This window comes from Prionailurus viverrinus, chromosome A2 (assembly GCF_022837055.1).
Source record: "Prionailurus viverrinus isolate Anna chromosome A2, UM_Priviv_1.0, whole genome shotgun sequence".
Classification (NCBI taxonomy): domain Eukaryota; kingdom Metazoa; phylum Chordata; class Mammalia; order Carnivora; family Felidae; genus Prionailurus; species Prionailurus viverrinus.
Window position 1 is genome coordinate 149,413,646 of NC_062562.1, and position 27,496 is coordinate 149,441,141.

At 41.8% G+C, this 27,496-nt stretch overlaps 1 protein-coding gene across 4 annotated transcripts in view; it reads right to left on the reverse strand.

Annotated features, from left to right (window-relative positions):
- Positions 1 to 27,496, reverse strand: part of CHCHD3 (coiled-coil-helix-coiled-coil-helix domain containing 3) — a 288,748-nt gene that overhangs the window by 260,510 nt on the left and 742 nt on the right. For all 4 annotated transcript variants that reach the window (XM_047850123.1, XM_047850122.1, XM_047850120.1 and 1 more), the window contains exon 2: positions 16,290 to 16,377. In XM_047850123.1, the coding sequence (XP_047706079.1) occupies positions 16,290 to 16,377 (88 nt within the window). The remainder of the gene's footprint in view (positions 1 to 16,289; positions 16,378 to 27,496) is intronic.

Genomic DNA, 27,496 nt, shown 5'->3' on the forward strand with positions numbered 1-27,496 from the left:
GTTTATTCAATAGGTGTCTGAGAAACTTCTTGGGGTCACGCACAGGAGGGCCGGAGGGGCCTATCTGGAACAAGTGGGAAAATCTCCCACCAAAACCTGAGGACTGTGGCCCTTACTGGTTGAATAAGTCCTCCTACTCATCCTTGGAAAGACCTACTGATCCAGCCCTGGGTTGAATAACAGGGTAGCACTCAGCTAGCTGCAGGGTAAGTGAAGAGAAATGAAATGCAATGCTTTTGCTATTACAGAGTCTCTGAAGAAGCCCTCATAACAATCAGATCCATGGTGAAGAACCACCCACTGCCACTGTTCATGTTAAATCAGGGTTAAGTAGATCACATCAGCCTCCCCAAAACATTAATCTGAAACATCCCATTTTTTTAGATAGTTGGCAATCATATGAAAAACGAAACTGTACGCATAATAATGGTAAATGTCCTAAGTGATTACATTGGGTGATATAGCGTCAGAAAATAACTTTTATTTAAGTCAGTTGATAACGATTCCATTCAAAATTTCTTGTGGGTAGATTGCATGATGAATACCTTTTGGCAATGATCTTGTTCACTTTTCAAGAGGGCTAGATTTTGCATGAATGAGCACACCAGAATAGAGGCTCCCCACTGTTTCATCAACACAGAAACTACTAGTTCCTACAGTAAGGGAGGAAAAAGAAAACCACATTAAACAACTTATCTAAGGGCACATGTTTTATTAATATGTGTGGCTTCATAAAAGCTCTAGTATAAAACAGACTGTAGAAATAAAGTGCCTGTAAACGAGAAACACAACATCAACAAACTACATCTACCTCTCTTAATCCTGAAGGTGACAGAGAAATAACACCATTCCTTCTACTTCTGTGAACCTCATATAGCTTTTTATTAAGACAAAGCAATGCCTTACTCTCTAAGACAAACTTCTTCAAAAACCTGAAAGGTAAAAATACACTGTTCAACTATATCCAACGATGCCACTTCATTGATACTAAAATTAACACAGAGAATGATGTCACTGCATGGGCTCGTCAGAAGGTCCCTCTCACACTCCCTGGCATCTTTGAGGGGGGACTGAATTCCCAAAGCTCTACTTCACCTACATTCTACTGAGTTCCAAGTCACAATTTTAAAACAGAATAATAAATATTATAATGCAAGTCCCTAAGTGGGTACTGTCAACATGAGAACAGGCAAAAAGATGCATTTGATGATACTTTTCAAAAATCTGACAAGATTCAAAAGTATTTTAACAGCTTTATTGGGATAAAATTCCTATACCATAAAATTTGCCCATCTAAAGTGTACAGGTTCTGCAGTTTTTAGTGACTTACACAGTCGTGCAACCATCAGCAGGCACTCTCTACCCACCTGCACCCCACCGCCCCGACCGTAGGCAACCACTAATTTACTTTGTTTCTCTGTGCTTGTGCAGGACATTCTTCATAAAAACGGGATCATATAAGATATGGTCTTCTGTGACTGGCTTCTCTCATTGAACACAATGTTCTTGAGGTCAACAGTATTTTGAAGAAGCTGGGGATGCTCATGGGCCCTTCCATTCTTAAGCACCCTCTACACGTGAGGCAGATGCCAGATGGGTCACAGTGGGGCCCAGGGGGGGCTTTCAGGTGTGAATTCTGCCTTCCAGGAGCTTACTGAAGAGTAAAGATGCTAACACAGCTATCAATAACCCACTTATTTTATTGGCAGAAATAGTGACCACCAAGGGAAAAATACAGACAAAGTATCATGTATGTTCAGAGAAAGGCAAAGTAAACAGAATCAAGAGAAGTTCTGATAAGGTGACCTTTGAGTTGATCATATATACACACACAAATAGTTAAAATCAAGTACAGAAACATGGGGATGGAGGCATTTGCTACAGAAGTAAATCCACACTCCTTAGCTCTGTTATTCCATCCATATTTACTCGTACTCTAATCTCCCACTCAGTTTCTGCATTCTAAATAAATATAACTAGTTGTAATTCCCAGACAGCACTAAGTCCTTTATGATTCTGATGCCGCAACCACCATTTCTGCTCCCAAGAAAGAACTGCGCCCCACCTCCTTCATCATCCCCCACCATCAAATCCATTATGTGTGATAGGTAAACTCTATTCATCCTCCACTATTCAGCTCAAATATCACCACCTCTTTCATGATGTCTGCCCTGACCTCCCCAGGCAGAGTTAGTCCTTAATTCTTCATGCTACAGGTGTATCTCCATTACAGCATACACTGCATTGCTCTGCTTTATGCATCTATGAAAGCCCAGTACTTAATAGTGTCTGGCACACAGCCAGGACTAAATAAATGATTGTTGAGACTAGGGAACAGAACACAAGACAAAGGCAGAGAGGGAGACAGAAAGATTGGCAGAGCCAACCTGGTGTGTGAAAGGTGGCATTGAAGTCAGAGCCCTGGATGCCATGTTAACGAAGGGACATTTATTGATCACCTGCTATATGTCAGCACCCGTACATTATCTCATTTAGTCTCCATGGCAACCATGTGAAATCAGTCTCTCCATTTTATCCTGGAGAAAACGGAGATAACACAAGATCACACAACTATCAACTGGCAAAAGCTCTAAAAAAAAAAAAAACAAATAAATAAATAAAATAAATGGCAAAAGCTCTTTGAACACTAAACGTACACTGTGCATGCACGTGTGTGCACGCGCAAACACACGCACACACACGCTCTCTCTCTCTTCTATCCAAGGTAATTCAACTACAACCTTCTCATTACCTATTTGAAGAAACGGGCTCGTTTCCTCTGGAATCCTGTTCCCAAAACCACACCATCGCACTGTATCACTGCCAGGGAAACAGAGGTGGTGACTGCAGTCAGCTTTTGCAGCCTCCATCCTGAGTCTGGTTAGCCTGGTACAAATCTTACCTCCTGCAGTACATCAGAAATAATGCTGCAGACCTGAGTACTACAGAGGTCTCTATGACAGTTCAGCTAAAAGAAGTTTACTTGGATGGAGAAGAGGGTACTCTCAATCAAAACATAACATAGCCTTAAAAAGTTTCAGTTCCAAGTCCTATAAGCAATAATGAGCAATAAAAATGAGCTATTTTTTTTAAAAATCACTGGTTTTAAATTTGATTGTCATTTCTGCAATCATCATTTTGCAAAAAGGTGAGCATGGGTTTATGAAACAATGCCTATGCCCGTAGAGCTATAATGTTTAATAGGACAGAAAAAAAATTAGAGGGAGCAATTTATCACTTGTATGTTTATCAGGCTTGGTAAAAAATTATTTTTTAATTATACAATCCATGTTTTCTCAAAAGTTTTTTATTAAAAAACTAATAAAATTTGCCAAAGGCCAAATAATCATGAAAAGAGGATTAGAATTTCCCATATTCTTGTAATAATCACTCTAAAAAGCTTCTGAGAAAAAACAGTAAAGCAACCTTTTCAGAAAAGTTTTATAAAGGTGTCACAAAGGCAGTTCATGGGTTCAATCTCATGAGATTCCCAGAAGTCAACACGTCACTTTAAAAAGTTGAAGAAACACATTGTGCCCAACGGGCGTCCAGGATGCCCCACAGCATTAAACAACAGCTGCTTAGCTAGTCTCGTTCCTCCTGCCAGTAGAGAACAAGACAGAGATGATGGGCCCTATGACGTCTGCAAGTGTGCATGCACACTGTGGATCGAAGCCGTCTCTTCTCGCTAAAAGCACAAGTTTTAAGAAGGGAAATGAATGAGAGCTGTTGGAAGTGTTTTGTTACAATAATTTGTTTACATAATTACAAGGACAACATTCAGAATCCATAACCTAGCTGGCTGAATTCATGAAACAATAAAAATGTGTTGGGGGAGTTGTCAATCTTTAATGCGGCTTTATATTTTTTATTTAGATCAAATCTATCCTCATTATGGTAATTGATTTTCTTATCATTCCTCAGGTCAATCCTCAAAAATGACATACAGCAATCAATATTTATCTTATTTTTTAAAGCAATGAGATGCCCGTTACATCGATAGCAAGACTAATTACATCTGAAGAATTTAGCCTAACTACTAAACAAAATGGTAGGGCAAAGCCAATCTGATATAATTATATGCATTATCACTACTGCAGTATACAGCAATAAGGTGAAAATGGGATGCCTTGGCTAAATTCCCATATGAGCTAAACCAAATTCTTAAAAAGTTTAAGTGTATTTATTTTTGAGTGAGAGAGAGAGAAAGCACATACATGCAAGTGAAGGAGGGCCAGAGAAGAGAGGGAGAGAGAGAGAATTCCACACAGGCTCCACACTGCCAGAGCAGAGCCTGATGCGGGGCTCCGACTCACGAATCCCAACATCATGACCTGAGCCGAAATCAAGAGCTGGACACTTAATGCACTGGACCACCCAGGTGCCCCAGAGGTTTTTCTTTGATCACTGTTAGTTAATGCTTAGCTATCTATGTGTGTTTGAACACGCTGAGGAGCCAGCTCCCTGGTCTCCCAGTCTTCTCCACACCGGGCATAAGAGGATACAAGCAGCAGATCTTCCTTCCAATCCCTAACACCTCTAAGTTCCTGAGCTTCCAGACACCAAAACCGCAGAGCTGGCCCCAGGCACTTGAGGAAGTCAATGAGAGCAGAGACCAGCCTTTCTGGAAGACAAGAGTGATAACAGTTGCGTCAGAAATGGAGATCCAGCAAGGAACAGCTGCCCAGGAAGAAGAGATGAAGAGGGCTTCTACTCCCAAGGGTTCCAGAGCACTGACAATCAGGAACACAGTAGAAGGTCCTCCTGGAGGAGGCTGCCAGGGCTGAGGAGCTGCTTTTCAAGGTCAGAGGCCGAATCTAACCTTCCTAAAACTCCTCAAATTCCAGGGCACAAAGGGACTAATGTCAGATTAAGTCTGATGCAACAGAGAAGGAAAGTGAGGATGGTACCAGAAATTAAGAGTGGAGGGTCCTTGGGGCGCCTGGATGGCTCAGTCGGTTCGGCGTCCGACCTCAGCTCAGGTCATGATCTCACAGTCTGTGAGTTCGAGCCCCGCGTCGGGCTCTGGGCTGACAGCTCAGAGCCTGGGGCCTGCTTCGCATCCTGTGTCTCCTTCTCTCTCTGCCCCTCCCCTGCTCATGCTCTGTCTCTCTCTGTCTCAAAAATAAATTAAAAAAAAAAAAAAAAAAAAAGAGTGGAGGGTCCTAGAGGAAAAATCCCAACTGTCTTCAGCCCTCCCCAAAACGTGGCAAAATCTAGGCACATTATTTCTCTCCAAACTAAATTAGTAACTAGGAATGGGACATGGATCGCCACATCAGCATTTCTGAATCAATCAGGGCCCTACTCCCTAGCCACTAGCTCCACAGACTGTGCTTTTCACAAGATAGTGTTCAAGAAAGGATCTCTTGCAACAGGGTTTCCTGGGATTCGCTATGGTTAAGAACTAAAACTGGCAAAGCATTACATGGACACCATCCTGGGCCTGGTGAAGACCCTCATACCCATGCCCAGTGGGACAAGTGTAAGAGAAAGATCCCTCTTCCATCTTGTGTCTAGCTGACACACGCACGTATACACATCAGGCTCCATGACCCAAATGGCTTTAGCTCGTTCATTCCACAAATATGTATTGGGCACCTAACATGATAACATAGTTACTGGGGCCTGCTGTGGGTATACAAGAGGAGTAAACAAACATTCCCTGACCCCAAAGGCTCATAATCTAGGAAGAGAGACAGACAACTAAGCCAGCAACTACAATCCAATGAAGCCCATACTCTAACAAGGATCAGTACTACAGACATAGTGATGAAAGCACAGGAGATTCTTCAAAAAGGTATCAATTTGGAAAAGTCTGTACCCAGATTATGGGAAAATGGCTCCTGAAGAAAGAGAAATCTCCTCAGCCCTCTGAGACTTTTTTTTTTTTATGTGAGTTTGCCTAATCATCTCACCTCAACAGGTCGATGCTTACCTACAGCAAACACAGACCTGTAACCGCTTTTCACCTCAGCCAAGACAGGTCAGCACCACAGCAAGACGCACCATATAAGGTGTCCTGAGAGGACACACAAGTGAAGAAAAGTTGTGGCACCTGAGAGACAGGGCTGAGTACATGGGCACCTGCAGCACTATGGGATAAGGGGAGGCACACACAGGGTGCTGGGAAGGGGCACCTAGCTCAGACCTGGAGTCAGGAAAAACTTGCTGGGGTACATGATTTCCAGCCATCTGAACAATCCGGAAGGGCTAGCCAGATAAAAGACAAGCAGGAGGTGAGGTGGGGGTGGGGCTGGGGCTGGGGAAGACAGCTGGGGGAACAGTGTTCACACATGGTTAAAAACCCAAAAGGAACACTCTAGAACATCAATATGACTAGAGTTCACCATGAGACAGGTGGGTCTGGGAGATGAGGTAGGAGATAAAGCAGCAAAGGGATTGTGCAGGACCTGCTGGCAACGTAGGAGAAATCTAGATCATCCTAAGGGGAAGAGAAGCCTCTCAGGCTTCCTTAAACAGAGGAAAGGCACAATTGGTTTCACACTCTGGCAGTGAAAACAGACTGGAAACTGCAAGACTGAAGGCCAGGAGCCGAGCAAGACACTGTTGGAACACGGCAGGGGAGAGATGATGGAAGCTGCTGGGCCAACGACCCCGCGGACGGGAGAAACCGTAAAACGTGAAACCATGGCTCTGCCCCTACTCCTCAAACACACAGGGAGGCTTGGGGTGTCCCCCGTAGGACTATAGGCACAAGGGGGGCGGACCAGCAAAATGAATTAAAAAAAGAGTAAGGGGGATGAAGTGAGGAACGGAGCAGCAGCACTCGCTTACCAGCCAAAGTAAATGAGTCCTGACAACAAAGTCAATACACAAGGGCTTTCTGCGGCCTCTACCTCCCCACCGCACAATCTGCAAGACATCATAGCCTTGAAGTGAGGAGACAGTTACCATTATTACCCTATAAAGCAATTCCAAGCTCCAATCATTCGGTCTGGTTAAGTAAAACCCATATTCCGATTAACTGCTCAGTCAGGGGGACCAGGGCGTGTAGACCCAGAACACTGTCTTAAGCATGCCATGGCAATTCTGTGAAAAAGTTTGAAGAGCCTCACTGTAATGACCCACATGGGCGCCCAACGCTTTTCAAGGAACACTCAAGTCCAGTGACAGCTGTCAACAAAGTGTCAAGTAGCCCTGGGGGCAGAACAGGTTTAAAAAGGGACTTAAAAGCACTTAGTGTTCCCGGGTAGCACTGATTTGGCCTAATACAGAGCACTGTACCTGTGATTCTGAATAAACCAGGGAGACAGGAAAGGGTAGAGAGAAGAAATGAAATGCTGGGTCAGACTTTACTTTTTAAAATGTTTTTTTACAAGGAAACATATCATCATCGACAACAATAACCCACAATTTGGTCAATAGCCGGAAGGGTCAATGGATTGATTTTGAATACCTCAGCTTGAATTCCTCAGTTAAAGGAAAAATGTACCTTTAACACTCTCTTGGGCAACTTATTTTCAGATATCTGGGCCATCCAGATGACGCCCTCAAAGTCTATCAAATTCTAAGAAAGGCAAAAATATTGCTAATCAAGTGTTTATTTTTATAACTGGTATATTAAATTTAAATCAAAGATGGTATTTTTGTGTATTGTATGTCCTACACTTTATAAGCCAGGAGAGCTGCCTCCATAACCAACGTCGGATATTTTATTTTATAAATCCTGAAGCATGATTATAACATTTTGACTTCAGAGTTGTTTTCTCTTTGTGGTTTACGAGCCATCATTGGCGCTGACCATGATTTACTTGTTAATGCCCAAGAACAACACTTGTTCTATGAGAAAATACAATCCACTATCCCGCAATTCACTTCAGTGTCAAAATCTACCACGGCGAAAAGTGGAGCGCTTCGCTAATACACCCCTTCTCTTTCTTCCCCCGTGGTCACTGCCGTTCCTGCCTTTCAGCTCAGCTCCTGAGCACTAACTCCACGGCACCACTACACCACGAATCCACAGGATGCGATGCACCTAACAAAGCACCTCTTCTTTCCAGGAACTGAGGAACAAGTCAGGAATCTCTGGCCCACTTAATGTCAAACCCCTCGAAGCGCTAAGGCCACCAATCACAGGGCAGGGGCCTCCGAAGACGGAATAAAAAGCAGCTCAGCCAGTGGTCAGTTAACTCAGAAATCAAAGGACAGAAGTTCTAAGTCACAGAAAAAGACTGGAAGGTGTGACTCAGTGACAGGTCAGAACCTACTCAGCATCTCTCTGTAATTCCTTGCCTCTACTGCTGGAGGTTGTTCTTTTCTGCATGCCTCCCCTCTCATCATCCCAAAATACCATGGGATATAAGCTATATTGTCAATGATTTTTTTTGTTCCATTTTTAGGAGGGAACTATTGCTCTCGATGTTAAAACAAAGTGAGTTTAAATTTGTGCTGGTTCCTCAAAAATAAATAAAACACAACAGTGACGGATCAACAGATACAGAGGAAAGTGCCCTAGATGAGGGGGGGACTGCCACTAACCAGCCCTGTGGCCTGAGGCACCAAGTCCACCAAGTCCTTCTTTGCCACCGCCTCTTGGATCCGCACCACGCAGAGCGGCCGTCCCTGTCTCTGATTTCCAGAGCATCCTGTCTATTATCTTTCCAGGCACCCTTTTGTATCATTTCACTCTCCGTGCTCAGAAATCATCTGCTGTGCCCTATACTGTCTCAAAAAGCTGAGGGCAACTTTGTTTATTCTTTTTCTTTTTTACTATAGGGCCAGTTAAGGACAAATAAAAATGCTCATGGGGCTGCTTATCTTTTCATGAAAATGAAAATGGTTTTATTTAGTACTCCAGTGGAAAACATATATTCTTACCATTTACATTTGTTAAATGTAAAAATATCAATGAGAAAAATCAGCACTGCATTTTTAGCCATAACAGTGTTATTAATATCTGAGTACATTTGAACAGTAGCACCAAATGCAACTCTCTAAACTTCCACCCTAAAATTAAATGGGAATGCTCAGTAGCCACTAGGCCCTATAGGACAAAAGCCAAATCCTTAACTTCCTCAACCTTCTGTCCCATGAGACCCCCACGTGTACCCTTCATCTAAAGTATTCACACCTGTGTACTGAGTCTATGGAACACCTTTCACACCAACACCTCCACCTCCCCTGGTTACCTGCCTGCCCGAGCCCTTGACTGTCTTCTCTGAATTCCTAAAACACTTTCTATCCCTCTAGCATATTCTATCTTCCTTACATATTCATTCACCAACTCAAAAATATTAACTGAGCAGGTAAAGGGTAATAAACTAGTATTTCTCCACTACATTATAATGTTAAATAGGTTTTGACCAAACTAATAATTCCTTGAAGCCAAAGACCACTGCCATGCTAATACTTGTTGACTGAATTAACAATATGAGTTCAACCATCCATTAAACATAGACTGTGGATCTATTTTAAGAACAGCATGTACTGACTAGAGAATTTGATTTAAAACCTTGAGAGGTGCCTGTGTGGCTCAGTCAGTTAAGCCTCCGACTCTTGGTTTCTGCTCGGATCATGTGGGACTCCATGCTAACGGCATGGACCCTACTTGGGATTCTCTCTCCCTCCACCTCTCTCTCTCTCTCTCTCTCTCTCTCTCTCTCTGCCCCGCCCTGCTCTCACTCTTGTGTGCTCTCTCTCAAAATTAACTTTTTTTTTTCATGTTTATTCTTGAGAGAGAGAGAGAGCGCGCGCGCGTGCGCACGCACTCGCACGTGCCGGGGGAGAGGCAGAGAGAGAATGAGACACAGAATGTGAGGCAGGCTCTAGGCTCTGGGCTGTCAGCACACAGCCCCTTGCAGGGCTCGAACTCATGAACTGCGAGACTGTAATCTGAGCTGAAGTCAGAAGCTTAACCTACTGAGCCACCCAGGTGCCCCCAAAATAGATAAACTTTTTTAAAAAGTTAAAATTAGTAAGTAAGTAAGTAAATAAATAAATAAATAAATAAATAAAGCCTTTAAATCAATAGTGTGCAGGGTGCCTGGGTGGCATCTGACTTCAGCTCAGGTCATGATCTCACGTTTTGTGAATTCAAGCCCCACTTCAGGTGAACATGACCCCCCACTTCAGGTAAGCCCTACTTCTCTGTCTGTCTCTCTCTCTCTCTACTCCTCGTGGAATTCTCTCTCTCCCTCTCTCTTTGCCCCTCGCTCACTTGTGCCCTACCTCATAAATAAATAAATGGCATACACATAACTTCCTTTTAGGAACCGTCAGACAAATTATCTATTACAGCACAAAAAGTGCACACTTGAGACACTGACATCAACAAAGTTTCGTGTATTAAAAGTTGGAAACCTAGATTCTGTAACTTCCCTTCCATTCTTGTAACTCAAGTCAAAGGAACAAGTGCAACGTGTTTACTGTGAACTCTCGCTACTGTGTTATGTCTAAATAGGCCTTAAAGAGCTGTTTAAGAGGGCTAGATTTGGGGAGAAAAACACACAGAACATATAGATGAATCTATTTCCCTAAATTGGCTGTTGAGTTTGGGCTGTGCTATTTCCGGCTTAAATTGGTTTCCTGCAATTTGTTAAGGCTGCCAAATACTTAGTGATCTCAGTGATACACTTAACACAAATCAGCAAATCTTTCTTATTTTTCACAATGGCAAGAAATATACAGAGAAACTTGCCCAGTGAGGATAACAATTAAAGTGAGTTATTTGTCTTTTTTCCCAGATTCATCATTTTCATCTGGTTCCCAGTGGCTTAGGAAACCAACAAATAGCCTCCTAATGTCATTTCCTGCCTGTTTTTTTCCTATTGATTTGGGGACAGAGTTCCCTCAACATCAGGTAGGGTCAAACATGAGCGGTCTGACCTCACTATAAGCCAGAAAAACTAAAGAATCAGGGTGGAAATGAAGAAAATCGATACCCAACAGTGGTTTTTAAAATCAAAACAGATGCACAATGTTAATATCGCCTTACAACAGCCTAAAAAAAAAATCAACTGGTGTAAAAGCAAACCAACATAATTGGGATAACACATAACACAGCAAAGAATTTGAGGCAGCAAGGACACAGTTAAGTTCTTTAGAGCACATTCATTTATTAAAGTGGCATTACAATCTGCTGTGTGTCACATATTATATTATTTTGCCTGAACAGCTTTACATGCAAATACTTATTGCAACGAGTCATTGATCTGGTTCAAGGTTTGGCAAAAAAAAAAAAGTTTCAGTAAAGTCTTTAGAGGAACTCACTTTCTTATAGCATAAATTATATTCTCAAACAATATATATGACAAAACTTAGCTCCTATATACAGAAACCCTAGGGCTCTCAGTCCACCAAATACACTGTCCTATATTCACACATATGAATAGTCTAGGGCTGGTACGAATGAGACTCCTCAGAGGAAGAAGGCATTTTAATGAATATTAAAAAATTCAACTCGGGCGCCTGGGTGGCTCAGTCAGTTAAGCGGCTGACTTAGGCTCAGGTCATGATCTCGCGGTCCGTGAGTTCGAGCCCCGCATCAGGCTCTGTGCTGACAGCTCAGAGCCTGGAGCCTGTTTCAGATTCTGTGTCTCCCTCTCTCTGACCCTCCCCCGTTCATGCTCTGTCTCTCTCTGTCTCAAAAATAAATAAATGTTAAAAAAAAAATTTTTTTTTAATTCAACTCATATTTAATATATAACTTACGTGACACCAAAAAATGTAGAAAAGGCTGGTGACATTTTTATCAATATGTAGACTTGAAAAATTATTTCATAACACATCTATATGATAAACCTTTAAAAACTCTATTACTGGGGCGCCTGGGTGGCGCAGTCGGTTAAGCGTCCGACTTCAGCCAGGTCACGATCTCGCGGTCCGGGAGTTCGAGCCCCGCGTCGGGCTCTGGGCTGATGGCTCAGAGCCTGGAGCCTGTTTCCGATTCTGTGTCTCCCTCTCTCTCTGCCCCTCCCCCGTTCATGCTCTGTCTCTCTCTGTCCCAAAAATAAATAAACGTTGAAAAAAAAAAAAAAAAAAAAAAAATTTAAAAAAAAAAAATAAAAAAAAAACTCTATTACTGAGTATTAACTAAAACCCCCAAATGAGACAAACTCAGAGAAGAACATAAACTTTGAGGCTTTCTCCTTTTATAAACATTTCTTATTTTTAAGAAAAATAAATTTTTGTTAATTGGCACAGTCATAGTCTAACTGCATTCTTAACCTAAGGGCAAGACCATTTCAAAACAGCATGTCAGATCTTAGTTCTTTTCTTGAGTTGGGTTGGAATAGATTAGGGAAATATTCTTACTCAGAGGGCCACATCCTGTACCACATCATGGTACAGACAGAAAAAGCAAGTATTTATGCAGAATGTGAAGATACAGGTGTTCCCCAGCTACTCGGAATCTAAGGAATCAATACCTCCAGGACACTTGTAACACACAGTTCAGGAAGCTATTATAAAGACTGAGGTGGGGCGCCTGGGTGGCTCAGTCGGTTAAGCGTCCAACTTCAGCTCAGGTCACGATCTCACGGTCCGTGAGTTCGAGCCCCACGTCAGGCTCTGGGCTGATGGCTCAGAGCCTGGAGCCTGCTTCCGATTATGTGTCTCCCTCTCTCTCTGTCCCTCCCCCGTTCATGCTCTGTCTCTCTCTGGCTCAAAAATAAATAAACATTAAAAAAAAAAAATTAAAAAAAAAAAAAAAAAAGACTGAGGTGAAGATAGTATACCCCAGGGAAATATTCCCGGAAGTATCCACTTACCCACAATCCTGGGGGAGCTGGGATGTGGGAAAGGCAGGCAACAAATTCAAACACACAGCACCACTGAGCTCAGTAACTTCAGTCACATCATTGAAATCATCTGATGGAGCTCACAATGCCAAGCACTGATATATTCTAGACTACGCAACAGAACTTTCTGCAGTGATGAAAATGCCCTGTATCTGCACTGTCCAATAAGATAGCCACTAGCTGCATGTGGTTACTGAGCACTGAAATGTGACTCACGCAACTGAGGAGCTGAAACATCAGTTTTATCTCATTTTCATTAATTTTAATTTAAATCTTCACAGCCACGTGTGACTAGGGGCCAGCATTCAGAGTGTAGTTCTAGCCCGACCACCAAAACACAAGGTGGCATTCAAAGAGTTTTCAGTGCCCGGGCTGGCCATGGACCCGAGTTCATCAGTCATGTCAAACCCAGAAATGGGAAGGGACAGACGCCTCAGCACAGCCAGGGTGCATCACGATGTCAGGTCATGCTCTGCAGGTCAGACCATGAGCATTCACAGAAAGCCTCCCTACCCACATCCACTCTCTCAAAAGTACCAGTTCAAGAAACCAACCCAAGCAGGAAAACATTTTCTCTACTCCAATGCACTACTGAATGAGAACTAATGTGGGGAAAAGCTAGAAGATGCAACAATCACTTACAGATAGAAGGTTCTTTCCTAAATTCAAGCAGCACATCACTAAAAGGGAGCTCTTTCCCTCCAACTAGTTTCTGTCACATCCTTTCTACAAATGAAGCCAGGTGCCATTCAAATTATAATAAACAGGGTGGTTAACAGCATCTGCTCTGGACTCAAACAGACTTGAATTCAACTGTCACCTCCATTGCTTACCAGCTTTGGGACTCTGGGCAAGATAACTAATCATGTCAAGTCTCCATTTCCTTCTATATAAAACAGGTTAAAAACAGTCCCTCCCTCACAGGGTTATAAGGATTAAATGAGATAAGACATAGAAAGGATTTAGCACAGTATCAAGCATGCAAATGACATTTAAGGATTATTTATCACTATTCCATCATTACTTCATTGTCTTCATCATCACCATTACCATCCTCTCTCCCTAACACTGTAGGAAGGAAAGAAATCTACCCAGAAAAAAATCATATTGTAGAACAAATTCCAATTTAAAAAATATCCACACATCGGGGCACCTGGGTGGCTCAGTCGGTTAAGCATCAGCTTTAGCTCAGGTCATGATCTCGTGGTTTGTGAGTCCCACATAGGACTCTCTGCTGTCAGCTTGGAGCCCACTTCGGATCCTCTGTCCCCATCCATCTCTGCCCTTCCCCTGCTGATTCTCTCGCTCTCTCAAAATAAATAAAGTTTAAAAAAAAAAATCCACATATCAAAAGTTATTCTTAAGCCAAAATACTTGATACACTTAATTTTAGTATCTTTCTAGGTTTCTCATACTATGCTTCTATCTTTCTTATCATCTTCTTATATACTTAGTTGTTTCTGCCCAAAAACCCAAAACTTTTTGAAAAGAGAGGAGTTTTGTGTGTGTGTGTCCTCTCAAAACAACTAGCTTAATTATTTGCACAATAGTGGACAGTCAATAAAGTAAATGCCACCTGAATTAAATTTATAGAATTATATTCCAAAACGATCACGAGTAGCTACTTTCAAAATGGATAATGGGATCACCCTAAATTAATTCAACACTTAAGCACTAGGAACTATCCTAGAAGCTGGGAATTCAGTTGTGAAAAGACAAGGGACCATGTCCCTGGAGCTTACCTTCTGGAGGAGATGGCAGTCACCAGACACAAGTAAAAGAAAGATGGTAGGAAATGATAAATGATGAGATGAAAAACACAAAGGGTCCAGTCATGGTGTGCCTCAGAGGCCAAGGAAAGCAGTTCAATTTATATTCCGTGTACCATGGAGAGCCACCACTGGGATGTGACCTGGACTGATCAATTTTTTTTTGAGATTGCTAAGGCTTCTGTGTGCATGGCAAAGTGTAAAGGGACAAGAGAGGAAATAGGGAACCAGTTAAGAGGCTCTCAGACGGCAAGGTGAGAGGCACTGGTTGTCTAGGTCAGTGCTACAGCAGAAGAGACAGATGTGAAAGGGTCACATCCCCATGTGTTGCAGAGATGGATGGGACGAGACTGGCTAATGGCCCAAAGTAAGGAGTAAGGATAGCATGGGGCCCAGGTTTAGGGCTTGACCACCTGTGCCATTTACTGGGAAAGATGGAGAAAAGCAAGGCTGGGGAAGATCAAAGAGGCTTACTTTGGATATGTTACGTTGAAGATCTGTAAGCAGAGACTTCAAGTAGGCATTGTCTAAGTTTTGTTTCAAGGAGATTAGTCAGAGCTAGTGATACAATTATGGGAGTCACGGGCACCTGTATTATGATTCAAAAGCCACTGAACTGGGGGAAATTACTTAGCGGAAATCAGCAAAGACAACTAGGCAGAAGAGTTGGGAAGAAAACCAGGAGTGTGTGTGGTCCAGAAGCCAAAGAAAGGGTTTCTGGCAAGGAGGGAGTGGTCACTTCCTAATGTTAATGAACTGTGAACCCCTCTTAATGCTCCCACTAAACAAGAAGATTCATTAACAGCAAGAACTATTACTTATTCATTATTTCTTACTCAACTATTTCTTACTCATCTCTTACCCTCTGCTTTAAAAAACGTTATCAGAAGCTCAATTCATGGTATAACTAATGATTGCTAAGAAAGTCAAGACTATGCCCAGGTGAATAGCATCTGGGCAGCATTTCATCTTCCTCAGTGTATCTCAGTCTGGAGGCAGATTTGCCACACGATACCCTTTCTAATAAATACAGAAACTACTTAGTCCAAGATTAACCATCTCGATTATTTTCCCATTGTCATTTTCCGAATAAACAGAGTGTCCATCCATCACACTGAGTAGCACAAGAACAGTACCACACACATAGCAGGTGCTCAATAAACTATCTGTTGGATGAAGAAACGGATGGGATAGGGGAGAGCAAAGAAAAGAGAAAGAGTCTCTTATTCCACAGGATCCACAAATAAAATGAGGCTTAATAATCATCTGTAGATTTCATTTAACATCTTGTTTTCATCAATAATTAAGACTGAGAAGAAAGAAACTGTTTATAAACTTAGAAGAAGTCTACTGGAAAATGAAAGCATTAGGGATATTCACAATTTGGAAACAGTAAGTCGATATGTTCTAAGTTCAATATTTTATTATAAATGTTTATTCCTAAATCTCTAATATTCCTACAAGTAATCCATTTTATACAGATATTATGAAGTAACCTGCCAAAAGTTAATAAAGGGTTCAGAAGCTGGCTGAGAAAAAAAAATTGTTCCCAAGACTGTTTTGCAAGTAGATTCATTCTCCTTTTAGTGCAAAATGTCTTAAAAGAAACCCTGGTACTGATTTCTAACATTGCATATAAAAAGCCGAACACCCAAATAACAATAGACACAGAGGAGTGTAGAAGAAGTTGACTACCAAGTAAACTTTTATCGCTTATAATTTTTCTACTAAAAATTCTAAAATTAAAATTCTGAAATACCTGAGGCACCATAAGCGCCAGAATACCGCTGAGACTTCGAACCAGATGGGGAGGTTTCCTTCATACGATCAATCACATTTTCTGAAAGCTGAAAAGGCAACATCAAAATAAAATCAATTATAAAAAAAAAAAGGAAAGAAAGAAAACAGTACAATAGCACCCAAGTAATTTAGTCATCCATATCAATATGTGTAACGAATGGCCTAAAGAAAGCTAATAGCTATAAAACTGAAAGCAAGGAAGAAAAGTTTTAAGATATCAAGATGCACCCTACAGCGCTACTTTATTTCTTCTAATGCACTGCTAATTGCGCATTATAAATACCTCCTGTCCTCATTTTATACAGTGCACTAAATTCATCTCTGAGAAAACGTAAGCCGAGAAAACGCCTTTGACTTTCCTCCCCTAATCCTACAAATTAATTTATGCAAGCAACAGGTCTTAGTTCCTTCCTTCCTTCCAGTCTCAAAGGAAATGGTGTCCCTCCATCCCTCCTGTTCAGGCTAATCACAAACAACTGCTCTTTCAACAGAGTCTATTATGCAGCTATCCTGTGCCAGGAACCAGGCTAGACTTGGGGTATTCAATAGTCATCAAGTTGCATAAAGTGGGTTAGAGGAAACAATCATCAGGCATTTAAATATAACAGGAAGAGCATTGCCTATGTCAGCTGGCCTAGAATGGAAGTATACAGAAGGCATAATGGACAGGACATCATCTAGCCAGGCTTTGGGCATGGGGCCGGGACTGGGAAAGATAAGCAGGTGTTAGGAAGAGAAGGGGATAACAGTACTCCAAGAAGAGGGAAACACATGGCGGTATAGATGAGAAACAGGGCTTGCCACCATCAGACGTTAAGTGCAGATAACAAGTAGGCAGTTGGCAGTAAGGCAGAGGCTCTGAGGAACACTCAGGCCTGGAAGGTCTGAGAGTCATCAGTCCCTGAATTACTATTGTACCGTTCTTTTTATTTTCTTTATTGCACTTACCACTATCCGATGCATTGTTTGCCTGCCTTTTACACTAGAAAGGAAGTTCCATGAAAGCTAGCATTTGGATGTCCTATTATATCCCCAGAGCCTCAATAAGCCTGGTTAATTGAGTGAATGGCTAAAGAAATGACTGAAACAATATGTGAATGAATGAAGAATGGCTGAAGCACGAAACTGGGGAGAGGGCACAGTGAGAGAAGATGGACAGGGAAATAAGATTTTGGATTCTGAAGAGTCCTAGCAAACCCATGAAGTGAAACAGTTTGAACTTGATCCTGAGGGCAACTAGGCACAATCGAAGGGTTTTAAGCAGGATAATGACAAGATCAGACTTACATTTTAGAAAGATCACTGTAGCCACTGCGTAGAGAACAGATTGGAGGGGGACAAGAACAGAAGCAGGAAGTCCCCTGAAGGAAGCTAAAGGACCAATTAAGAAGCTATTAAGCATATGTCCACACAAAGATTTGTGCAGGGATGTTCACAGCAGCATCAGTCATAATATAGCATGAGCGGAACCACGCAAATGTCCGTCTGCAGGCAAACGGATAAACAAAACATTATGTATCCATACGATGGAATTCAATTCAGCAGTAAAAAGAAGTGAAGTTCTGCCACATGCTACAATATGGATAGATCAAAACAACAAGGGAAGAAAGCCAGATACAAAAGGCCACATATTATATAATTTCATTTATATGAAATGCCCAGAAAAAGGCAACTCTGTGTAGATAGAAAGTAGAGAAATAGATGCTTACGGCTAGAGTAGGAATGGGGATTAACTATAAATGAACACGACAGATCTTACTGGGGTGATGAAAATGTTTTAAAACTGGATTGTGCTGGGGCGCCCGGGTGGCTCAGTTGGTTAAACGTCCGAGTTCAGCTCAAGTCATGGTCTCACAGTCTGTGAGTTCGAGCCCCACATCGGGCTCTGTGCTGACAGCTTGGAGCCTGGAGCCTGCAGCCTGCTTCGGATTCTGTGTCTCCCTCTCCCTCTGCCCCTCCCCTGCTCATGCTCTGTTTCTCTCTGTCTCAAAAATAAATAAAAACAAAACAAAAATTCTTTTAAACTGGATCGTGCTGGGGCACTTGGGTGGCTCAGTCGGTTAAACGTCCAACTTCAACTCAGGTCATGATCTCACGGTTTGGGAGATCAAGACCCGCATCAGGCTCTGCACTGCAGAGCCTGCTGGGGATTCTCTCTCTCTCCTTCTCTCTCTTTCAAAATAAATATAATTCTTAAAAAATTAAAAATTAAGGGGCGCCTGGGTGGCGCAGTTGGTTAAGCGTCCGACTTCAGCCAGGTCACGATCTCGTGGTCCGTGAGTTCGAGCCCCGCGTCAGGCTCTGGGCTGACAGCTCAGAGCCTGGAGCCTGCTTCCGATTCTGTGTCTCCCTCTCTCTCTGCCCCTCCCCCGTTCATGCTCTGTCTCTCTCTGTCCCAAAAATAAATAAACATTGAAAAAAAAAATTTTTTTTTTAAAAATTAAAAATTAAAAAAAAAACTGGTTTGCGCTGATAGTTGCACAACTTGGTAAATTTACTAGAAAGTGCTGTATACAGAAAACAGGTGAATTTTATAATATGTGAAATACACAATAAAGTTGTTTTAAAAAAATTATTAGCCATCCAAAAGGAACACATTCAAAGATATTTAGGATTAAAATAGCTAACATTCACTGAGTGCTTATTATGTGCCAGGCGTTACACTAAAAACACTTTCCTCATTTAATCCTCACCTATCATATGAGACAGACACTTCTCCACTGTATAGGTGAGAATGTGAAGCCCAGCCAGACTAAATAACTTGCCTGGATTTTATATTTTATCAGTAATGGAGCCAGAATCAAACCCAGGAAGTCTGAGTCTCAAGGTCCCACTCAGGTACCCCGCTTTATTGCCAGACCTGGTGTCTGACTAGCCATGGAAGTGAAGCAGAAGTCATCAGAACAGCCAGGTTTGTGAGTTGTGTAAGTGGGTGATCCCCCTCCTGTATCCGCAAAGACCTCCTTCCAACTTGCACGTCCTTGACTCACCACCATCTAGCTTATAACCCAGTACAGTGGTGCTCTTGTAAAAGTCACCAATGACCAAATAATCTTTTGTGTTTATATTTATACAACTAACTTACACGGCTTCCCTTTAGCTTCTAACACCTGCGGTCACTCTCCTCTTCTGGAAATGTCTCCAGTGGCCTTTCTGACCACCCACCATCCTGACAGCCCTAGAGCTCTGGCCACATCTTATTTGTTTGGCAGGCTTCCCCTTCTCACCTACCCTTAGATGCCAGAGGTCCACATACCCTCCCTTGTCTTTATTCACTTCTCACTCTCAAAGCTCTTGTTGGCAATCTCATCCACTCCCTTGATAACTGTGTTGATGAATGAATGAATTCTAAATCCTTCATGTCCCAAGAACTAAACCTATACATTGAACTGCCTAATGGACACCTCCTCTTGGACAGACCACAAGCCCCTCAAACCCAACATCTCCTAAATTGAATTCATATTTGCCAAAATCTCTCCATCTTCTTGCTTTCCTAATCTCATTAATGACACCACCTCCATCCAACTTTCTGAATCAGAACAAAGGACTTACCCTGACTCTTCGTTCTCCCTCGTCCTCTGAGCCATGAATTCTTCAACCACTAAATATCTACTTATTGCAACATTCCTTCTCCCGTCCCAATTCCCCTGCCCTAATTCATGGCACCATCAATAACCTTCTTAAAACACAAATCTGATTATAGTAACTCCCTGCTTCAACTCCTTCATACCTTCTGTTGACAGAAAAGTCCAAATTCTTCTGCAAAGCACCCAAGACTTCCTCATCATTTGGTCATGGCCTAACTCTCCAACCTCAATTTCCACAGCCTTTCCCTTAATACTTCATACCTTGTTTCCCCACCTCCATACTGGCTACTTATTTGATGCCATTGCTTTGCCTTTAAAACACATGGCTCTATTGCCTTCTCCCCTGGCCCTGGGGGAGGGAATCACCTTTCAAAATCCAGTTCAAACATCCCACAGCCTTCTCTGACCAAATCAGTTCCCCACTCCATTCCAACTCTGCTTACCCAAGGGCTACCCTTATTTGTGCCCCACGATACCTTGCACAAATCTCCAAAGACAAAACAAGTATTTTCCTTTCAACAAAACTGTGTGCTCCTGTATAGTACTGAATCATTCACCAAATGTTCCCTGCAAGACATCAGTGAACAAAACAGTTTGTACCTGAGCAGTTACTTGTATCTCAGGACCCAAACCGGAATGCAGGGGGAGACAGGTAAGGGAAAGACTACAGCTCAAAAGCTGGCATCTTTGGAGGAAAATCCCAAGGCTCTTGGAAGAGAAATCGAAGTTAGAAAGGACAATGTCAAGGGACTTTCTATTTGAAGATGTCAGGGCCACTTGCATCTTTTGTAACAACTGACAGCCACTGACGTTGCTGTTGAAACTCATCTGCAAAGCTGAGATACATCTTAGGAAGAAACCCTTTAAGACTGACTGACTATAATCCTGAGTAACAAACAGTTTCTGGTAGCATCAGGATAAGCGGTAACCCCCCAATCTCTAGGCCAGTGCTTTCTCTGTTAAACAACACACCCCTACAATCCTATGTGACAAAATAAATTCACTTCCTCTTAAGGAGGTAAAATGAGCCTAAGTTTTAGAATCTTAAAACTATTTTAACTGATACATAATGTATATAAAGCTCATTCAATATATAATGTAATATACTACACATTATGTATATTTATATTTAAATTAGTATGCCATATTACATATATATCACATATCATACACTATTATACATCACATATGGTATGTTACATATTTAACATAATTTGTGTTCAAAGCCAATCACCTAAGGTTATTTTGACACACGTAATTTTATATGTTAATTTATATTTCTATTGCTCAGGCCAGTCAAAGAACTACAACTACACTAAATATATATCCTACACAATCAGAAAGTGAATGTGTTTGCTAAAAACCAAGTGTTACCTATAAACCTGCACCTGTATTGGGCACAGGCTACCCTTTCTTCTAAATATCACTTCGTCCATTTCTCACCCAAATTCATACATTACCATTACCTATTGCTACTTTCAAAATGAATACAACAGAAAGTTCTTCCAGTGACTAAAGCAGCTTCAAAAGTATTATCCCTTTAGAGTAAAACTAAAGGCTGACCCAAATAGAGGAAAAAGCACGGGCCACCTCCTGGCTATACAATCCTAAGGAAGTCCTCTCCAGGGGCCTCACTTTCCTCATCTGAAACTGAAGAAGGCCTACACCCAGGGTTTTAGGGAGGATTACCTACACACATACTTGGTAAAACTTTACCAGCAATACGGCTCCAGCCATGGGGACTTGGACTGATCCTGTCATCATGTTCGTCCACCAGCTCATCAGAGCTTGGGCTGAGCTCCTCGGCTACCCGTTGCATGAAGACCAGGGCTACAGCTATTGCCAGTGGCAGCTGCCTAAGTCCTAAAACGATTACATAAAGCTCTCATTTGTCCCTACCCATGCATGCTCTTTGGGTAAAGTGTACTGTCTCTTTCAGCCTGATCACTAAGTCTTTTTATTTATTTTTGTGGCTTATCTGATGCCTCAAAACTTGCTACTTAATGTCAAATTCTTACATCAATTCCAAACATTCCCCAATGTGGTCTTTGATTGTATTTCAGTAAGTGTATAAGCATGTCATGTCCAAAGCAGCACAATTCATCTTTTGAGTTGATAAACACATCGTAAAGTTGTGTTGGGCATCAACCTCCCTGTTTTGTTCTTAAAATCTTTGTCAGTGGATCCTTAGGCCCTTCCAAAGGCACATCCACGGCAGCCTATGGTTGCAACTCTGCGTACTCCAAGCATGATTCACCCTACCCCAGGCCGTTCTCAGCTACGCTGATACAAGGCAATTGCCGTGCTGTGTTATCCTCTGTATTTCCAGTGAACACAAGCTGAGCTGACCTTCCAGGTGCAGAAATGGGTTCATACCTGCACCCTCCCCTCATCTCCTCTGGGAACCGGGGTACTCGTGAAGCAGTTGACATGTCAGGGTTACACCCGCAATCTGTAGCTTTAGAACAACTCTTCTTTATGATGTGAACAGACCCAAAAGGGATCAGAGGTAGAACATAATAAGCTTCTGCAAGAGCTGGAGAAGCAGCCCTCTGTAAGAGAAGCAGCTACTTCAGGAAACATCTTCCCTTAAACAGGGTACTTCTTTTAGAAAAGCTTCTGTCCTATTTAAAGATCTATAGCTACTATACCTGCTTTCTAGACCTCTCTGTACTTACTCCCCAGCAAGGCAAATATCATGTGCAATCTACAAAAAGTATTTGCAGCAAACAATGGCAAACTCTCTCTCTCTCTGACACACACACACACACACACTGGAATCATGCCCGGAGGTCCCTGGACTCAGGGGCCCATGGATTAATGCCTCAGCTGTATGCAACTCTCTGCTTGTTGCAGTGTTCTAGGCAGAATCTATAGCTCACAGATTTACAATAATCTGTGAACTAAAAGAACCACTGTTCTAACATGACAGATGACTTAGAGAAGGGCCTGCCAACATCGCAGAATTCCATCCACTGACTTTGATTATCTGCCCTATTCTCTACTGATGCTAAAGACAAATTTATGTAAATGGGGCTTCCGAAGCTCTGAACCACTCACCACACCAACATGTGCTCCAGAGAGGAGGAAAAGAGGTGTATCATATCCTACAGGGTTCGCTGTGGAACTCAAATCTTCCCACCCACCTTGACTGGTCTTATCTAAAACGAGCACAGATAGGGGCTCCTCGGTGGCTCAGACAGCTAAGCGTCCGACTTCGGTTCGGGTCATGATCTCACGGTTCCTGAGTTCGAGCCCCGCATCGGGCTCTGTGCTGACAGCTTGGAGCCTGGAGCCTGCTTCAGATTCTGTGTCTCCCTCTCTCTCTGCCCCTCCCCTGCTCATGCTCTGCCTCTCTCTCTCTCTGTCTCTCTCTCTCAAAAATAAATAAACATTAAAAAGTAATAATAAAATAAAATGAGCACAAATACACCACTCACCAATCTAGAATCCAGTATTTTCAGAAACAGGAGGCTGCGTGAGATGGACAAAGTATTTCCACTTCCAAGGAACAGAATAAGAGGGGAGCTCCTAAGTTACCCTTCTCCAAGAGGTAAAGTTTGCAACCACATGAGACAAATAAATCACACCCTCACCTCCGTAATAGTTTTTCTCATCTCTTCCAGATGCATCTTATCCAAAAGATTAAAGGAGCCAGACCCATTTTTCTCGCTCGGTCTTCCTTCCACGTAGGTCATTTTCTGTGAGAGTACTGGTTTGCTTTTTGTTAAATTACCATTTTAAGACACGGGCTCCAAAAACTTACATTATTATTTATAAGCTGTTACTCCTAAACAATTAAGGGCATGGCAAGGGAGGGAGAGATACACAGATAAATACAGTAATTTTTAGCTTATGTTTGTAATTTGCCACAAACATTTCTTTGCATTTGTCACTAGTGGAAATGAACTTCTACTACCTGCATAAAATATTAGAAAGCTTTAAAAAGAAAAGTCCTAGAAAGTTTAACAGGGTACTCTGCCCAAGAGAGTCACAGATGCTAAACTGCAAAGGTACCAATCATCCACCAGTTAGCTGAATTACCTAGACAACATCCCTCCACACTCCCCATGACTGACTGGACTTGTTGCCTCTGCTAATATACACTCTCCGGAATCCTCAAAAACATCTCACGTTAAATAATCTTTTCAGTTAGAGGCTCCCAACTGCCAATACTTCCCCAAAGCATTAGTTGTGTTCCATGTGAGTATCCACACTACCACATGTATGGCTCCCATGAATTTCAGCTTGCAACTTCAAGGCCAGTTGCAGAGACTCATTTATGCCTGGAAAGCATGATAAATATTACTTTGAAAATGATACTCATTGAAGTTGACATTTGCTCTGGAAGAGTTCACTCAAGCTTTGATGTTTCAGATAAACCAGTGGAAGACTGAGTGGTAAGCATGCCTTCCGAGCAGGCACAGCAGGTGCTCAGAAAAATCCTATTAAGCACATGTAATATGAGTAATGAAAATGCTTGGTCTTTCTATCCCTAGAAATTATTTTAGACTTGGAGAGGAAGGCAAGGAAAGAAGGTGGCCTTTCATCCAACCATGAGTTGTTTCAGATTAGAAGTTGAAATAAGGTGTAAGATTATGGGTGATTTTATGCAAGTGGGGGGAAAGCTATCAATTGCTAAGGATAAAGGAAATAAACAAGACCCTATAAATACCATGAAAATAACATGTCGTAGGTGAGAATAAACTTTAAACTTAAAATCGTAAGTAGGTCCTTTAATTGCTAGCCATTGAGGACCTCAGCAAGAAAAATCTAGACAAACATTATCAATAAACACAGCCTAGTTACTGAAAGCCTGATATTGTTTGCTAAGTGCAACACTTCCTATATTAAGATAAATGAAGATGAAATTACTATCCTTATCAGTGGAATGCAGAATTGGTTTTCCAGCAGTGACTGAGTCCATGAATCGCTCCTATGCTCTCATTTCTTACGAGTGAGGACATAAATATTAGACATTGGGCAAATTTGGAATGTTTTCTTCAGCCAAGTTGAACTACCTATCTGCAGTTCAACATTGAAGCGTGGACCTCATCGGCACCATGTTTTAATCAACTGAGCTAAAACCAGTAACTCACTTATGATACTGAGATTGTTGCTTATCCTTCCCGGTGCCTCACAGGAAAACAAGACGAGTCTTTCGAGCTAAGAAAAATACAGAAATCAGCTGAAAAAATATACAAAATGCCTAAAGAAAAAAATCACATAGACGATCAGCTGCAGAACTCAGGACTCCTATTTCCCCGTCCACATCTTTAGGTATGCCGTGAGAACACAACATGCTCTAATTTTTAAGTTCAATATAACTTTATATATCCATTCCCTTGAACAGCTCTAATAATAGCTATTACTCATATAAGTAGTAAACACTGTCAAAATACTAAATGCCTATATACATTGTCAACTTTCTCACCAGTAGTGCTTGATACATAAGTATTTCAAGCAGGCTACAGTATGCAGACATACTAAACAAGGAAACACAGGGGCGCCTGGGTGGCGCAGTCCGTTAAGCGTCCGACTTCAGCCAGGTCACGATCTTGCACTCCGTGAGTTCGAGCCCCGCGTCAGGCTCTGGGCTGATGGCTCAGAGCCTGGAGCCTGTTTCCGATTCTGTGTCTCCCTCTCTCTCTGCCCCGCCCCCGTTCATGCTCTGTCTCTCTCTGTCCCAAAAATAAATAAACGTTGAAAAAAAAATTTATAAAAAAATAAAAATAAAAAAAAATAAACAAGGAAACACAGTCAAAAGTGACTTGTCCAGGGCCACAGAGCCTAGTGAGAGGCAGAGCTAGGACCAAACCCAGGTCTGCCTGGTTCCAAAGCAAGTGCTCTCTCCACTATACTACACAGCACCTCCAAAGAATCTTCAAATATTAGGTGTGATGGAACCTTACAAAAATGGCTGCTTTTAGAAAATCTACAATGTGCCCCATGTTTTAAATACCTTACCTCAACTTCTTACCAAATATAAAAAAGTGACTTGTCCAAAGCCACAGACTAATAAATGCCTAGTCTGAGACTTAAAACCGAGGTCTGTTTAACTCTGACTGATGCTCTTTTGACCGTGACCTCAAAGAACTCAGACTGACCCCCGAATACTCAACAATTCAACAGCGTGCCATTTTTAGAGGAAAATGCGATGGGTTGACTATGGCTACAAGAAATTTATAGTGCCACTAGACTCACAGAATTTCAGAACTTGAAAAGCTCAGAGATCTTAGAGATGTACTCAAGCCCCATCATTTTGCAGATGAGAAAACCAAAGCTCGGAATGATGCAAACTGTCCTTGAAAAAGAAGGATTTGAAGCAACTGGGAGAACACTGCAAGGGCATTCCAGGTGAAGGGTAGATCCTGAAGAAAAGTAAAGCGTAGAGGTCAAAAGGAGCATGGTGTGTGCTTGGATTATTATAAATAAAGTGTGCTCTGTGAGAAAGGAAAAAAAAAAAAAATAGAATACAGCTGTCAAGCTGAGCGGCCAAAAGACACAGCTTCTTTTATTTAAAAAGTTTAGAAAAAGTTTTTTAAACAATCTCTCCATTTTAGTCTATTATATACCCCTATCATCATACTTACCCTATTTAACCTTACCTAATATTTGATATTAACCTCTGTGCTGTGGCCAAATTTTCTTTTAATTTAGTTTGCTCTCATCACTGTGTCTGTACTAGAGCATGAGAATAATGATTTATACATTCTTCTGGCCAATGTTTTCTCACCCAAAATTTATTTTGTTTCCTCTTACTCTTCTTTTTCACTCTCTGGTATGGTACAATTAAAGCCTCAAGCAAGATTAAACAAATCTCTGCATAAAACTCAGAGTTTATAGTAGTTTTTATTTTACTCCAAAGAGTACCAACTAAACCACAACAATGCAAGGCAGCCTCAGACATTCTATTACAAAATGTGGCACTATCATTAATTAATATAAAGAAATGGTGGTCACAGACCAAAAACTGAGTTCAACAGTCTGAGTTTCTATAAAGAAAACTTTAATAAATTCTTCTCAAGGTTAACAGTCTCACAGTAAAAAGTTTGTAAACATTGTAAATATTTAAGAAATTTTATTTCCTGATAACATGCTAAAAATAATTGATACATTTCATTTACTTGTGCTGGCGGTGTAATTACAGAGAAAGAAAAATAAAAGATATTATAAAACGTTCAGAAGTGAAATCGCTTTATTTACTAGGTTCAGGCATACTTTCAAAAAAAAAAAAAAGAGGCTCCAAATTCAGGTGCAGCAGCGAGTGTGTTAATGAAGTTAGTGCTGGTGTGCTGACACCCTAGAGAAAACTCAAGCTGTCAGTTTATGTGTCAAGCACGTGCGGGAACATTAAAAATTCCTCTGCGACGTCTGGTTGAGAACTGATTGTATGACTCCCAGCGGTCTGAAAAATTGCAAACCTGTCTCAGGCCCTGTCAGGCTGGCAGACACTTGTGCTGAAGCAACTGGGTCTAGCCCAAAACTTAGGCGGCTGGCCACAGAGGGAAAGAGGAGGTACCAAGTGAAAGCGAAGAAGGGAGAAGTCACTCCAGACAGGTCAGAAGTCTATGGGGTG